General features: G+C 31.0%; 1 protein-coding gene across 1 annotated transcript in view; it reads left to right on the forward strand.

The window, feature by feature from the left end:
- Positions 1-15,237, forward strand: part of LOC126747887 (cadherin-87A) — a 100,568-nt gene that overhangs the window by 75,669 nt on the left and 9,662 nt on the right. Inside the window, 9 exon segments of the mRNA XM_050456800.1 lie at positions 4,385-4,618; positions 4,681-4,901; positions 4,962-5,159; positions 5,215-5,386; positions 11,925-12,149; positions 12,207-12,378; positions 14,474-14,687; positions 14,737-14,912; positions 14,962-15,112. Of these exon segments, the coding sequence (XP_050312757.1) occupies positions 4,385-4,618; positions 4,681-4,901; positions 4,962-5,159; positions 5,215-5,386; positions 11,925-12,149; positions 12,207-12,378; positions 14,474-14,687; positions 14,737-14,912; positions 14,962-15,112 (1,763 nt within the window).

Raw genomic sequence — 15,237 nt, forward strand, 5'->3', positions numbered from 1 at the left:
TTTAAATTTATTATAATTTGTAAATATGTATATTAATAAATATTTAATTTAAAAACAGTGTTATTAGACTGGATATTATAGATGAAAAACAGTGATTTTTCAAAAGAATTTCTTACTGGGTACATGTGTGGGGTGGGTGGGGGGCTAAGGGTAATATTAATGAAAAAGGGAATTATTGTTAAAAATAATTGCCTTAGAGAAGAAAATTAATTTTATTAAATAATTTACTTTTTCAGGTTACGAAAATTAACAATAATTTATTTATTTTTTATATTAAACTATACTTAACCCCCCACCCATCCTGCACATTTACCCAGTAAAAAATTGTTTTAAAAAATAATTGTTTTCCAAAATAATACGTATGAATAACAGCTGATTCGTTAATATCTAATCTAATAACACAGTTTGTTTATTTAAATTTCATATAATTATATATATGTAAATTAAGAAATATTAAATACAAAAACAGTGCTATTAAATTTAATAATATGAACGAAAAACAGTGATTTTTCAGAAGACTTTTTTACTGGGTAAATGTGCAGGGTGGGTGGAGGATTAAGGGTATTGTTATTGAAAAATATCAATTTTAATAAGTAATTCACTTTTTCAGGTTACAGAAAATTAACAATAATTAATTTATTTTTTTAATACACTACCCTTAACCCCCCACCCACCCCACACATTTACCCAGTTAAAAATTTATCTGCAAAATCACTGTTTTTCAAAACAGTACGTTTGAACAAGACGATTTTGTCGATTATATCCAATCTAATATCAAAGTTTATTTATTTAAATTTTATATAGTTATATATATTTATATTAATAAATATTTAATACAAAAACAGAGTTATTAGATTGGATAATATGAACAAAAAATAGTGATCTTACAGAAGAATTTCTTACTGGATAAACATGTGGGGTGGGTGGGGGGTTAAGGGTGATGTTATTAAAAAAAAAATTTTTTTGCAGTGAATAATTGCCTTAGAGAAGAAAATTAATTTTATTAAATAATTAACTTTTTCAGATCACAGAAAATTAACAATAATTTATTTATTTTTTGTAATACACTACCCTTAACCCCCCACTCACTCCACAGAATTAACCAGTAAGAAATTGTTTTTAAAAATCATTGTTTCTTACAATAATACGTATGAATAACAGCTGATTTCGTCGTTAATATCTAATCTAATAACAGTTTGTTTATTTAAATTTGATATAATTATATATATATATGTATATTAATAAATATTTAATACAAAAAGTGTGCTATTAAATTGGATAATATGGAGGTAAAACAATAATTTTTCAGAAGAATTTTTTACTGGATAAATGTGTGGGGTGGGTGGGGGGTTAAGGGTAATTTTATTGAAAAAATCGATTTTTGTAGAAAATAAATGGCCCAGAAAAGAAAATTTATTTTTATTAAATAATTCACTTTTTTAGGTTATAGAAAATTAAAAATAAATTATTTATTTTTTATATTAAACTACCTTAACCCCCCCACCCACCTCACACGTTTATCCAGTAATAAATTCTTCTGCAAGATCACTATTTTTTGTTCATATTATCAAATCTAATAACACTGTTTTTTTACTAAATATTTATACATAAAGTTATATTAAATTTAAATAAACATTCTTGGTAAATTAAATATTGCACATATATTTTCTGCAAAAACATTTTTTTTGATTAATAAACCCTTACCCCCCCACCCACCCCAAATATTAAGAAGATCCTTCGAAAAAAATTTTTTTTTTCGTCCATAATATCCAACCTAATAGGACTGTTTTTGTATTATAAATTTATATAATTATATCAAACTTAAATAAATAAAATGTGTTATTAAATTGGATATTATCGACAAAGTCGTCTAGTTAACTCATACGTACTATTTTGAAAAACAGTGATTTTGCAGAGCAATTTCTTACTGGTTAATTCTGTGGGGTGGGTGGGGGGTTAAGCGTAGTGTATTATAAAAAATAAATAAATTATTGTTAATTTTCTGTAACCCGAAAAAGTAAATTATCTAATAAAATTAATTTTTTACTCTAAGGTAATTATTCTCTGAAATTTTTTTTTTTAATAATATCACCCTTAACCCCCCATCGACCCCTCACAATTAATCAGTTAGAAATTGATCTACAAAATCACTATTTTTCAAAATAATATGCACGAATTTCGTCATTAATATCTAATCTAATAACACAGTTTATTTATTTAACTTTGATATAATTATATATAATTATATTAATAAATATTTAATACAAATACAGTGTTATTAGATTGGATAATATGGACAAAAAAAAGTAATCTTGCAGAATAATTTTTTACTGGATAAACGTGAGGGGTGGATGGGGGGTTTAAGGGTAACGTTATTGAAAAAGTATTTTTTTTGCAGAGAATAATTGCCTTAGAGAAGAAAATTAATTTTATTATATAATTCACATTTTGGGGTTTCAAAAAATTAACAATAATTAATTTATTTTTTATATTAAACTATCCTTACCCCCCCACCCACCCCAAACATTTGCCAAGTAAGAAATTCATTTGCAAAATCATTGTTTTCTAAAATAATACGCACGAATAACTGCTGGTTTTGCCGTTAATATCTAATCTAATAACACTGTTTATTTATTTAAATTTGATATTATTATACATATATATATTAATAAATATTTAATACAAAAACAGTGTTATTAGATTGGATATTATGAACAAAAAATAGTGATCTTGCAGAAGAATTTGTTACTGGATAAACGTGTGGGGTGGGTGGGGGGGTTAAGGGTGTTTTTATTAAACAAAAAATTTTTTGCAGAAAATAATTACCTTAGTAAAGAAAATTTATTTTATTATATAATTATTTTTTTCTAGTATAGAAAAATAACAATAATTAATTTTTTTTATAATACTGCACCCTTAACCCCCCACCCACCCCACACAGCTTACCAGTAAGAAATTCATCTGCAAAATCATTGTTTTCCAAATTAACGCATGAATACCAGCTGGTTTTACCGTTAATATCTAATCTAATAACTCAGTTTATTTATTTAAGTTTGATATAATTATATAATTAAAATAATAAATATATAATACAAAAACAGTGACTTTTCAAAAGAGTTTCTTACTGGACAAAAATGTGGGGTGGGTGGGGGGGTAAGGGTAGTGTTAAAAAAAAATGTTTGCAGAGATTAATTGCCTTAGAGAGGAAAACTCATTTTATTAAATAATTCACTTTTTTAGGTCCAAAAAATTAACATTAATTTATTTATATTTTATATTAAATAACCCTTACCCCCCCCACCCACCCCACACAGCTTACCAGTAAAAATTCATTTGCAAAAATATTGTTTTCCAAAATAATATGCATGAATAACAGCTGGTTTTGCCATTAATATCTAATCTAATAACACAGTTTGTTTATTTAAATTTGATATATTTATATATAAGTATAGTAATAAATATTAATATAAAAGCAGTGCTAGTAGATTGGATATTATGGACGAAAAACAGTGATTTTTCAGAAGACTTTCTTATTGGATAAATGTGTAGGGTGGGTGGGGGGTTTACGGGTAATCTTATCAAAAAAAATCTTTTTTTGCATATAATAATTGCTTTAAAGTAAAAAATCAAATTTAGTAAGCAATTCACTTATAGAAAATTAACAATAATTAATTTTTTTTTTATTACATCACCCTTGCCCCCCCACCCACCCCACATATGTTTCCAGTAAAAAATTCATCTGCAGAATCACTGCTTTTCAAAACAGTACGTCTGAACAAGATTTTCGTCGATAATATCCAATCTAATAACACTGCTTGTATATTTAACTTCGATATAACTTCATTTAAATTTATATATATGTGACTTACGTCACACAATTTGTCCCTGTCAATCTTTGGGCATTTCCTTCCATCCCATGCACCAAACATTTGCATCGATGTGTGGTCTTTTTACAGCGCATAACTAACAAGTGACGTCACACTCCTTGTCGCTCTCTCTGCTTGAAACTGTCTCGTTTCTTTAAAAATCAATCCAGACTTAGACTATAGGAAGCCGTTGCTTGATAAACAATTGTTAGTGAGTTTTAGACTTTATTTGAAGCTTAATATAACCTGGAGACTGATGGTTTGTCCATGATCCACCTTTAATTAGATAGTATGTCCATGATCCACCTTAATCCCTATTAATCTCACTACGATCCAGTTTCATTTGATCGAATGATTTGTCCTATATCTCCAAGAAGGAACCCAGCTTTAGGTGTTTGACTCCTAGGTCTCCCTTCTTAATTTTTCTAGCTTATATTGTCATCACATCATCCACATACATAGTGCGTCCTTTTTAATCGTTAATTATTAAAGAGTCATTTACATTTGTCTGGTTTTAGCACACGATAACGCCCCAGTGAACATCAGACGATCGAGATCGGTGCCGATCTACATCACCATTAACGATCTGAACGATAATGCGCCGCAGTTTGCAGACGATTCCTACGAAGTCAATGTAATGGAGGACGTGAGGTTGAACCCTCCTGCCCCGTTAATTCAATTGAACGCGACTGACTTGGATTCGGGAGTAAACGGGAACGTGCACTATTCCATCATATCTGGCAATGACAATGGTAAGATTGTACTTGTTTGCTGCTAGTTCCAGGTTTTCTTATTCATTTCAATATTGTTTCAGACATATTCCTCATCGGTCTGGACACGGGCATCCTCTACGCTCACAAGTCCTTGATGGGTCTTACGAAAACCTTCGACCTAACAGTTGAAGCCAGAGATGGTGGGGGTCATGGCGCACTATTCGATCGAGCAACAATCAAAGTCCACGTAATCAACATCAACAATCACAAGCCAGTGTTTGTTATGCCTTATTTGCCTGATTCCACCTTGGACATTTTGCAAGTATGAATGAATCAGTTGATCTCTTTCTATGTGAGTGTGTTTACATCAAAATGCTTGTAGGATACAGCAAGGAAAGACCTGATCCTGCTGGTGGTGAAGGCAACCGACAAGGACCAAGGGGAAAACGGTCGAGTCACTTATCACTTGAAGAACAACGACCGAATTGTGCAAGAAACCGACACGTTCTCCATTGACGAACAAAATGGCGAACTGAAGCTCATTCGAGACCTAAACAACGAGAATCAAACGTTGTTCAATGTAAATCCGCCATATTTTTACTCCTCGTTGACATCCCTCACTTCTAACGTTTCAGGTCGTTTTAGTGGCCAGGGACCATGGATACCCGAAATGGTTCCAAGAAGAACGACATCTGGTGGTCGAGCTGATCAACGAGGGCACCAAGATTCCCCACTTTCCCAGTTCAAAGTCGGCCAACCCCTACCACTTTTACGTCACGGAGAATAATAACGCTGATGCATTAATAGGTAAGATCAATAGTGATAGTGAGAGAGTAAGCAAATGTGCTCTCTCTCTCTCTCCCTCGCAAGGCTCGCAACATGTTCTGAGACATCCTGGGACACGATTTGTTTATCAGAACTACATAGTGAGTCTGTTTATTCCGTTTGTTTAACTGTTTCTTCAAAGGATCTTCACATGATCATTCGTTGAATTGTGTCAAATGTTTTGTCGAGCATCGGTCATTGTGCACCTAAATTTCACGAATGTGTGTTAAATGAGAATATGTTGTTTTTCTGGCATTTCTGCTTAAGCAACTTTAATTGCACTATAGCAATTTCTGCCTAACAAGATTTGAATTAATCTCCCTCAAATTAATCCCTTCGAAAAAAGGGTTTGTTGAATTATAGCTTCCTTATTTTTTGATTTACGACAAAATGTTATTCTATATGATTTGTTCTATTTTTGAAAAAAAATCTAATGCTTAAAGAAAATTTTTAATTTTCCCAGTAGTTTTTGAGAAAATAAGGAAAAACTGGTTAGAGGTTTTTCGCAATTTTCTGGAAAACTACTCGACTTAAAAATTATTTTTTCATTGCATCTGATGCGCATTGACATTCCAAACAACTTTTGTTTAAACAATCTTTTTCTCCAACCAATAGTTTTCCAGAAAAAAAATAAAAACCAACATTATGAAGATTTTTCCAGGGATACCTCTTTGGATTTTTTGAGGTAGACTTTTTTGGGTAAAACTTTTTTTTGGTACATTTTTCAAAAAAGTTTTATAAGACTTTTTTGTTGTTTTTTACGCGTTTTATCGGTTTCCAAAAAAAAAATAATTTAAAAAAAAAAAGAAATTTTTTTTAATTTTTGGCTCAAAAATTTTCAAAATTTTCAAAAATCGTCCATAACTTCCTAATTTTTTGATTTAAGACAAAATTTTATTCTATAACATTTGTTCTATTTTTGAAAAGGAATCTAATGCTGAAAGAAAATCTTTGATTTTCCCAGTAGTTTTTGAGAAAATAAGGAAAAACTGGTTAGAGGTTTTTCGCAATTTTCTGGAAAACTACTGGACTAAAAAATTATTTTTTTATTGAATCTAATGCGCGTTGATATTCCAAACAACTTTTGTTTAAACAATCTTTTTCTCCAACCAATAGTTTTCCAGAAAAAAAATAAAAACCAAGATTATGAAGATTTTTCCAGGGATACCCCTTTGGACTTTTTTGGGTATAACTTTTTTTTTGGTACATTTTTCAAAAAAGTTTTATAAAACTTTTTTGTTGCTTTTTACGCGTTTTAACGGTTTCCAAAAAAAAAAAAATTAAAAAAACATTATTAAATTTTTTGATTTTTGGCTCAAAAAATTTTCCAATTTTTCAAAAATCGTCCATAACTTCCTTATTTTTTGATTTACGACAAAATTTTATTCTATAGGATTTGTTCTGTATTTGAAAAGGAATCTAATGCTGAAAGAAAACCTTTAATTTTTCCAGTAGTTTTCAAGAAAATAAGCAAAAACTGTTTAGAGGTTTTTCGCAATTTTCTGGAAAACTACTCGACTTAAAAATTATTTTTTTATTGCATCTGATGTGCATTGACATTCCAAACAACTTTTGTTTTAACAATCTTTTTCTCCAACCAATAGTTTTCCAGAAAAAAAATAAAAACCAAGATTATGAAGATTTTTCCAGGGATACCTTTGGATTTTTTGAGGTACACTTTTTTGGGTATAACTTTTTTTTGGTACATTTTTCAAAAAAGTTTTATAAGACTTTTTTGTTGTTTTGTACGCGTTTTAACGGTTTCCAAAAAAAAAAAATTAAAAAAAAATTATTAAATTTTTTGATTTTTGGCTCAAAAAATTTTCCAATTTTTCAAAAATCGTCCATAACTTCCTTATTTTTTGACTTACGACAAAATTTTATTCTATATGATTTGTTCTATTTTTGAAAAGGAATCTAATGCTGAAAGAAAATCTTTGATTTTCCCAGTAGTTTTTGAGAAAATAAGGAAAAACTGGTTAGAGGTTTTTCGCAATTTTCTGGAAAACTACTCGACTTAAAAATTATTTTTTCATTGCATCTGATGCGCGTTGAGATTCCAAACAACTTTTGTTTAAACAATATTTTTCTGCAACCAATAGTTTTCCAGAAAAAAAATAAAAACCAACATTATGAAGATTTTTCCAGGGATACCTCTTTGGATTTTTTGAGGTACACTTTTTTGGGTATAACTTTTTTTTGGTACATTTTTCAAAAAAGTTTTATAAGACTTTTTTGAAACATTTTTAGCAATATATCCAATTCCAAAAAAAAATTTTTTTTAATAATAATTTTTTTTTTTAATTTTTGACTCAACAAATTTTCAAATTAATCCCATGCGATGCACGTAAAACTTCAGAAAAAGGGTTTATTGAGTTTGAATTCTCTATTGTGTACACCATATAGTTCATACCACCCTGAAAATAAAAATCTAATGGATTCAGATCTGGGTGGCGAGGTGGCCAATCCATCTTAATCCAATAACCCCTCGTGCATCCAGTTTCTAACATTAACACTGAAATTAATTAATCTCGAACACAAGGAAAAACGATGGAATTTTCAAAAATGCATTTTTCTCAATAATAATGAGCTTAAGACAATAAATCTTCCTTATTAAATACTCCATAAGTTTGGAGTAATTTTGTCCCATGCCCTCCCCGTATTCTCCACCCCTGAAGATAATGTAACAGTTAGTTTATCCCCTCCGTCTAAATTATACCCTCCATCTGTATTCGGTCTAAATACATTAGAAAAGTAACATTTCCAGAAGATCCAGGATGTTACAGGAACCTGGGATGCGGTGGAAAGTCGAAAAGTCGGTTTTTGACCACTAGATCTGCATTAATCTCCGTCATACCTCCAGAAATCGTTGATGATCGCTATAAAATTATACCCTCCGTCTGTATTTGATCCAAATACGTCGAAAGAGTAACATTTCCAGAAGAGCCAGGATGTTACAGGAACCTGGGATGCGGTAGAAAATCGAAAAGTCGGTTTTTCACCACTAGATCAGCATTAATCTCCGTCATAACTCCAGAAAGTTACCTGTTACCCTCTATTACGTTATTGGTATCGATTGGCCCGCGCGAGCTCCGGATTTTGACCCATTAGATTTTTTTCATATTTAGTGGTTTTTATGAAAATACATCCATTTATGGAAGATTTACCCTCAATTGATTGATGGTAAATCGTTACTAATCAAGAGATTTTTTTTCAATAAAGAATAGAGGTTATATGGATCATTTATTGGGAAGTATTCGTGATTTTTATAAATATCGTTCAGGCAAAGTGTAATAAAGCAAATTTAAATGATTTTTTTTTTAAAAAAAGGTGAATACTCTGGGAAAATGTTCATAATGTCGGTTTTTATTTTTTTTTCTGGAAAACTATTGGTTGGAGAAAGAAATTATTATGACAAAAGTTGTTTGGAATGTCAATGCGCATCAGATGCAATAAAAAAATAATTTTTAAATTTAACAGTTTTTCAGAAAATTAGGAAAAACCTTTTAACGGTTTTTCCTCATTTTCTCAAAAACTATTGAGAAAATGAGAAATTTTCTTTTAGCATTAGTTTCGAAATTAAAAATAGAATAAATCATGTAAAATCGTATTTAGCCATAAATTTCAAAATAAAGAAGTTATGGAGGATTTTTAAAAAATCAATAACTTTTTGGATCAAAAATTTGAAAAAAAAATTTTTTTTTTAATAAATTTTTTTTCTGGAAATGCATACATTGTTCAAAAAGCTTCAAAAAAGTCTAATAAAACTTTTTTAAAAAATGTACGAAAAAAAAATTATACCCAAAACAGTCTTCCTCAAAAAATCCAAAGGGGTACCAATGGGAAAATGTCAATAATTTTAGTTTTTATTTTTTTTCTTGAAGACTATTAGTTGAAGAAAAAAATTGTTAGAATAAAAATTGTTTGGAATGTCAATGCGCATCAGATGCAATAAAAAAATAATTTTTAAATTTAACAGTTTTTCAGAAAATTAGGAAAAACCTTTTAACGGTTTTTCCTCATTTTCTCAAAAACTATTGAGAAAATGAGAAATTTTCTTTTAGCATTAGTTTCGAAATTAAAAATAGAATAAATCATGTAAAATCGTATTTAGCCATAAATTTCAAAATAAAGAAGTTATGGAGGATTTTTAAAAAATCAATAACTTTTTGGATCAAAAATTTGAAAAAAAAATTTTTTTTTTAATAAATTTTTTTTCTGGAAATGCATACATTGTTCAAAAAGCTTCAAAAAAGTCTAATAAAACTTTTTTAAAAAATGTACGAAAAAAAAATTATACCCAAAACAGTCTTCCTCAAAAAATCCAAAGGGGTACCAATGGGAAAATGTCAATAATTTTAGTTTTTATTTTTTTTCTTGAAGACTATTAGTTGAAGAAAAAAATTGTTAGAATAAAAATTGTTTGGAATGTCAATGCGCATCAGATGCAATAAAAAAATAATTTTTAAATTTAACAGTTTTTCAGAAAATTAGGAAAAACCTTTTAACGGTTTTTCCTCATTTTCTCAAAAACTATTGAGAAAATGAGAAATTTTCTTTTAGCATTAGTTTCGAAATTAAAAATAGAATAAATCATGTAAAATCGTATTTAGCCATAAATCTTAAAATAAAGAAGTTATGGAGGATTTTTAAAAAATCAATAATTTTTTGACCGAAAATTTGAAAAAAATTTTTTTGCAGAAAAACTTTTTTTTTTCTGGAAATGGATACATCGTTCAAAAAGCTTTAAAAAAGTCTTATAAAACTTTTTTAAAAAATGTACGAAAAAAGAATTATACCCAAAACAGTCTTCCTCAAAAAATCCAAAGGGGTACCCCTGGGAAAATGTCCATAATTTTAGTTTTTATTTTTTTTCTGGAAAACTATTGGTTGGAGAAAAAAATTGTTATAATAAAAATTGTTTGGAATGTCAATGCGCATCAGATGCAATAGAAAAATAATTTTTAAGTCCAATAATTTTCCAGAAAATTGGGAGAATCCTCTTAACGGTTTTTCTTCTTTTTCTCGAAAAATATTGAGAAAATGGAAAATTTTCTTTTAGCATTAGTTTCAAAATTAAAAATAGAATAAATCATGTAGAATTACATTTAGCCATAAATCTTAAAATAAAGAAGTTATGGAGGATTTTTTAAAAAATCAATAATTTTTTGATCAAAAATTTAAAAAAAAAATTTTTTGCGAGAAAATTTTTTTTTTCTCTTAATGGATACATTGTTCAAAAAGCTTCAAAAAAGTCTCATTACACTTTTTTGGAAAATGTACGAAAAAAGAATTATACCCAAAAGAGTCTTCCTCAAAAAATCCAAAGGGGTACCCCTGGGAAAATGTCAATAATTTTAGTTTTTATTTTTTTTCTTGAAGACTATTAGTTGGAGAAAAAAATTGTTAGGATAAAAATTGTTTGAAATGTTAATGCGCATCAGATGCAATAAAAAAATAATTTTTAAATTCAATAGTTTTTGAAAAAATTAGGAAAAACCTCTTAACAGTTTTTATTTATTTTCTCAAAAACTATTAAGAAAATGGAAAATTTTCTTTTAGCATTAGGTTCTAAATTAAAAATAGAACAAATCATATAGAATCTCATTTAGCCATAAATCTCAAAATAAAGAAGTTACAGAGGATTTTTAAAAAATCAATAATTTTTGATGAAAAATTTGGAAAAAAATTTTTTGCAAAAAATAATTTTTTTTTTCTGGAAATGGATAGATCGTTCAAAAAGCTTCAAAAAAGTCTAATTACACTTTTTTGAAAAATGTACAAAAAAAAAATTATACCCAAAAATCCAAAGGGGCACCCCTGGGAAAATGTCAATAATTTTAGTTTTTATTTTTTTTTCTGGAAAACTATTGGTTGGAGAAAGAAATTGTTATGACAAAAATTGTTTAGAATCTCAATGCGCATCAGACGCAATAAAAAAATAATTTTTAAGCCCGAGAATTTTTCAGAAAATTGGGAAAAACTCATTTTCTGGAACACTAGTGGGAGTATTAAAGATTTTCTTTTAAAATTAAATTCCCAATTAAAAATAGAACAAATCATAAAGTAAAACTTTTCAAAAAGTCGAAAGCCGAGAAGTGGGACTTCCTCCTCCCACCGATAATTTCATCACATTTGCAGATGACACCACAATCCTCTAACAATCCAAGGTCAGTCAGAAGGTTGACATTGAACCTATGGGCTCCCTCTTAATTATTCCAACGATTTTCACTTAGTTTTATCCTTCTTAACCTAATGTGACCTTCTGGAAGGTCATGGCTCTTATTACATGAAATCTGGCATTTTTGAAAACCAATTTTAAGGTCAACAATGGCATTTTTCGCACAACTCCTTAAGTACTCTTATTCCTTCTAATTTACAAGTGGGTGCTGTCCTGATGTACGGAATGGCAACCAAACAACTGTTACCCGACACTATGTAAATATATTTGCTACATCCCCACTTTTTCATCCTTATCTTGAAAACAGTTTCTGTTTCACTTTAACGCGCGTACTCTTAGGGCATGTGGAGGTGATCGACAAGGACAGACAGACCCCCGTGTACTACTACATCCTAATGGGAAATCAAGATGGCGATTTCAAACTGGACAAGGTCACCGGACATTTGTACACTCAGAAGTCCTTTGATAGAGAAACCAAAGATGAGTACGAGTTGACCGTTGTCGCGAATTACGATCCTGATTATTACGTGACCGATGAGCTCTTAATGGAGTTAAAAAACGACGGTAATCAGTGGACTTTTGCTCATTAATTTGTAGATTGATAGGTATTGACTGTTTTAGGACTACTGGCCGAACCGAATGTTGCCCATATAGTGGTGACAGTTAACGATGAAAACGACAACGAACCGCATTTCCAGAACTCGATTTACTATGCGGCTGTTAACGCAATGGCGAATGTGAACCAGTTTATTACGAATGTGACCGCTTTCGATCCAGATAATGGAGCTAATGGGTAAGTAGCAGATTTATATGGTGGGGTTATTAGTTTTTTAGGGTTTTTTGAAAAAAACACTAAAATTCCTGTTATAGGAGTCGAGAAATTGGAATTTTTAGGGCAGGGGTGACTGTAAGTAACAAAATCATTTGTCACTTATTGAAGAGTGAATATATTGGGTCCTATTGGCCAAAATTACATAATTTTAGGCTCCAGGGGTTCTTTGAAGGCCATTTTAGGCTCTTATGAAAAAAACAGCGAAATTCCTATAATAGGAGTGGAGAAATTGGAATTTTTAGTACAGGAGTGCCTGTAAGAAATAAACTCATTTGTCAGTTATTGAATAACGAATATATCGGGTCCTGTTGGTCAAAATTAAGCAATTATAGGCTCTAGGGGTTCTTTGAAGGCCATTTTAGGCTCTTATGAAAAAAACACTAAAATTCCTGTCATAGGTGTAGAGAAATTGGAATTTTTAGTACAGGAGTGCCTGTAAGAACCAAAATCATTTGTCACTTATTGAATAGTGAATATATCGAGTCCCATTGGTCAAAATTGAGCAATTATAGGCTCTGGGGGTTCTTTGAAGGCCATTTTAGGCTCTTATGAAAAAAACACTAAAATCCCTATCATAGGTGTAGAGAAATTGGAATTTTTAGTACAGGAGTGCCTGTAAGAAACAAAATAATTTGTCACTTTTTAAATAATTAATATAACAGTTCCTGATGGTCAAAATTAAGCAATTATAGGCTCTAGGGGTTCTTTGAAGGCCATTTTAGGCTCTTATGAAAAAAACACTAAAGTTCCTATAATAGGAATGGAGAAATTGGAATTTTTAGTACAGGAGTGCCTGTAAGAACCAAAATAATTTGTCACTTATTAAATAATTAATATAACAGTTCCTGATGGTCAAAATTAAGCAATTATAGGCTCTAGGGGTTCTTTGAAGGCCATTTTAGGCTCTTATGAAAAAAACACTAAAATCCCTATAATAGGAGCCGAGATATTGGAATTTTTAGTACAGGAGTTCCTGTAAGAACCAAAATAATTTGTCACTTATTAAATAATTAATATAACAGTTCCTGATGGTCAAAATTAAGCAATTATAGGCTCTAGGGGTTCTTTGGAGGTTATTTTAGGCTCTTATGAAAAAAACACTAAAATCCCTACAATAAGAGTCGAGAAACTGGAATTTTTAGTACAGGAGTGCCTGTAAGAAGCAAAATCATTTGTCACTTGTTAAATAGTGAATATCTCGGGTTCTATTGGCCAAAATTACATAATTTTAGGCTCCAGGGGTTCTTTGAAGGCCATTTTAGGCTCTTATGAAAAAAACAGTGAAATCCCTATAATAGGAGCCGAGATATTGGAATTTTTAGTACAGGAGTGCCTGTAAGGAACAAAATCATTTGTCACTTATTGAATAATAAATATATCGGGTCCTATTGGTCAAAATTGAGCAATTATAGGCTCTAGGCACTCTTCGAAGGCTATTTTAGGCTCTTATAAGAAAAACACTAAAATCCCTATAATAGGAGTCAAGAAATTGGAATTTTCAGTAGAGGAGTGCCTGTAAGAAACAAAATCATTTGTCACTTATTGAATAGTGAATATATCGGGTCCTATTGGTCAAAGTTAAGCAATTATAGGCTCCAGGGGTTCTTTGGAAGCCATTTTAGGCTCTCATAAAAAAAAACAGTAAAATCCCTGTAATAGTAGTCGAGAAGTTGGCATTTTTAGTACAGGAGTGCCTGTAAGAAACAAAATCATTGGTCACTTATTGAACAGGGAATATATCGGGTCCTATTGGTTAAAATTAGGCAATTATACGGTTTAAAGGTTCTTTGGAGGCCATTTCAGGCTCTTATGAAAAAAACACTAAAATCCCTATAATAGGAGCCGAGAAAATGGCATTTTTAGTACAGGAGTGCCTGTAAGAACCAAAATCATTTGTCACTCAAAGAACATTGAATATCTCGATTCCTAATAGCAGTTCCTCCCTCCTCCTAGCCTCCAATGATCACACACATCTACAAGTGAGGAGGAACCTCCCTCTATTCTCCTCTCCCTCTCTCTCCCTCAAAGCAATTTTTGACACTTACTCACTTTTCAGCACCCTGCACTACTACATTAAGGCCTCCAACCTCTACCACTTCAGATCCGACAAGAGTTCCGGCTCAATAATCCCCCCACCATTCAACATAAGCGACCAAGGAGAGGTTTACACCGCAACTTACTTAGCTGAGAATAATCAGCACAGGTTCATTGTTGATGTGATAGCAAGAGAGGAGGGATATCCGGAGAGAGAGGCATATACTCAAATCCAGGTACGTAGTTATGTGACATTGAGGAGTGAGTATGTTGACTGTTTTGTAGGTCTGGGTGTTTGAACCTGAGCAGCTGATCAGAGTGATCCTGTCCAGACCGAAGGAGGAGGTCCTGAAAGAGAAGGATGAAGTTATTAGTGAACTGAGTAACGCCACTCATTACCTAATCATACCCGATGAAATACGGTATCACATTGACAGCAATGGTAGAAAGAACGAGGAATGGTGGGTCTCCATGTGCAGTAAATCACTTTTATTAACGATTGTTTTGCAGGACCGACATGTACATCCTGGCAATCGATCCTGCCACTAAATCAATTGTTCCGGTGCCAAATGTCCTAAAAATAATCGACTCAGAGTACGACTTCCTTAAGGACTACTACGCAGGTTTTGCTATAGAGAATGTCGTACCGGCGTTCGTTCAGGTAAGGGTCAGTTGCTCAAGTTGACCATTGGTCATTTGGGCGCCATCTGTCATCAATGAGCTCTACCCTCGACTATTCTTGGTCCCAGTGACGATTGATCTAAGCGAAATAGTCCGGGGGCCTAT

This window comes from Anthonomus grandis, chromosome 20, assembly GCF_022605725.1.
Source record: "Anthonomus grandis grandis chromosome 20, icAntGran1.3, whole genome shotgun sequence".
In the NCBI taxonomy this organism is placed as follows: Eukaryota; Metazoa; Arthropoda; class Insecta; order Coleoptera; family Curculionidae; genus Anthonomus; species Anthonomus grandis.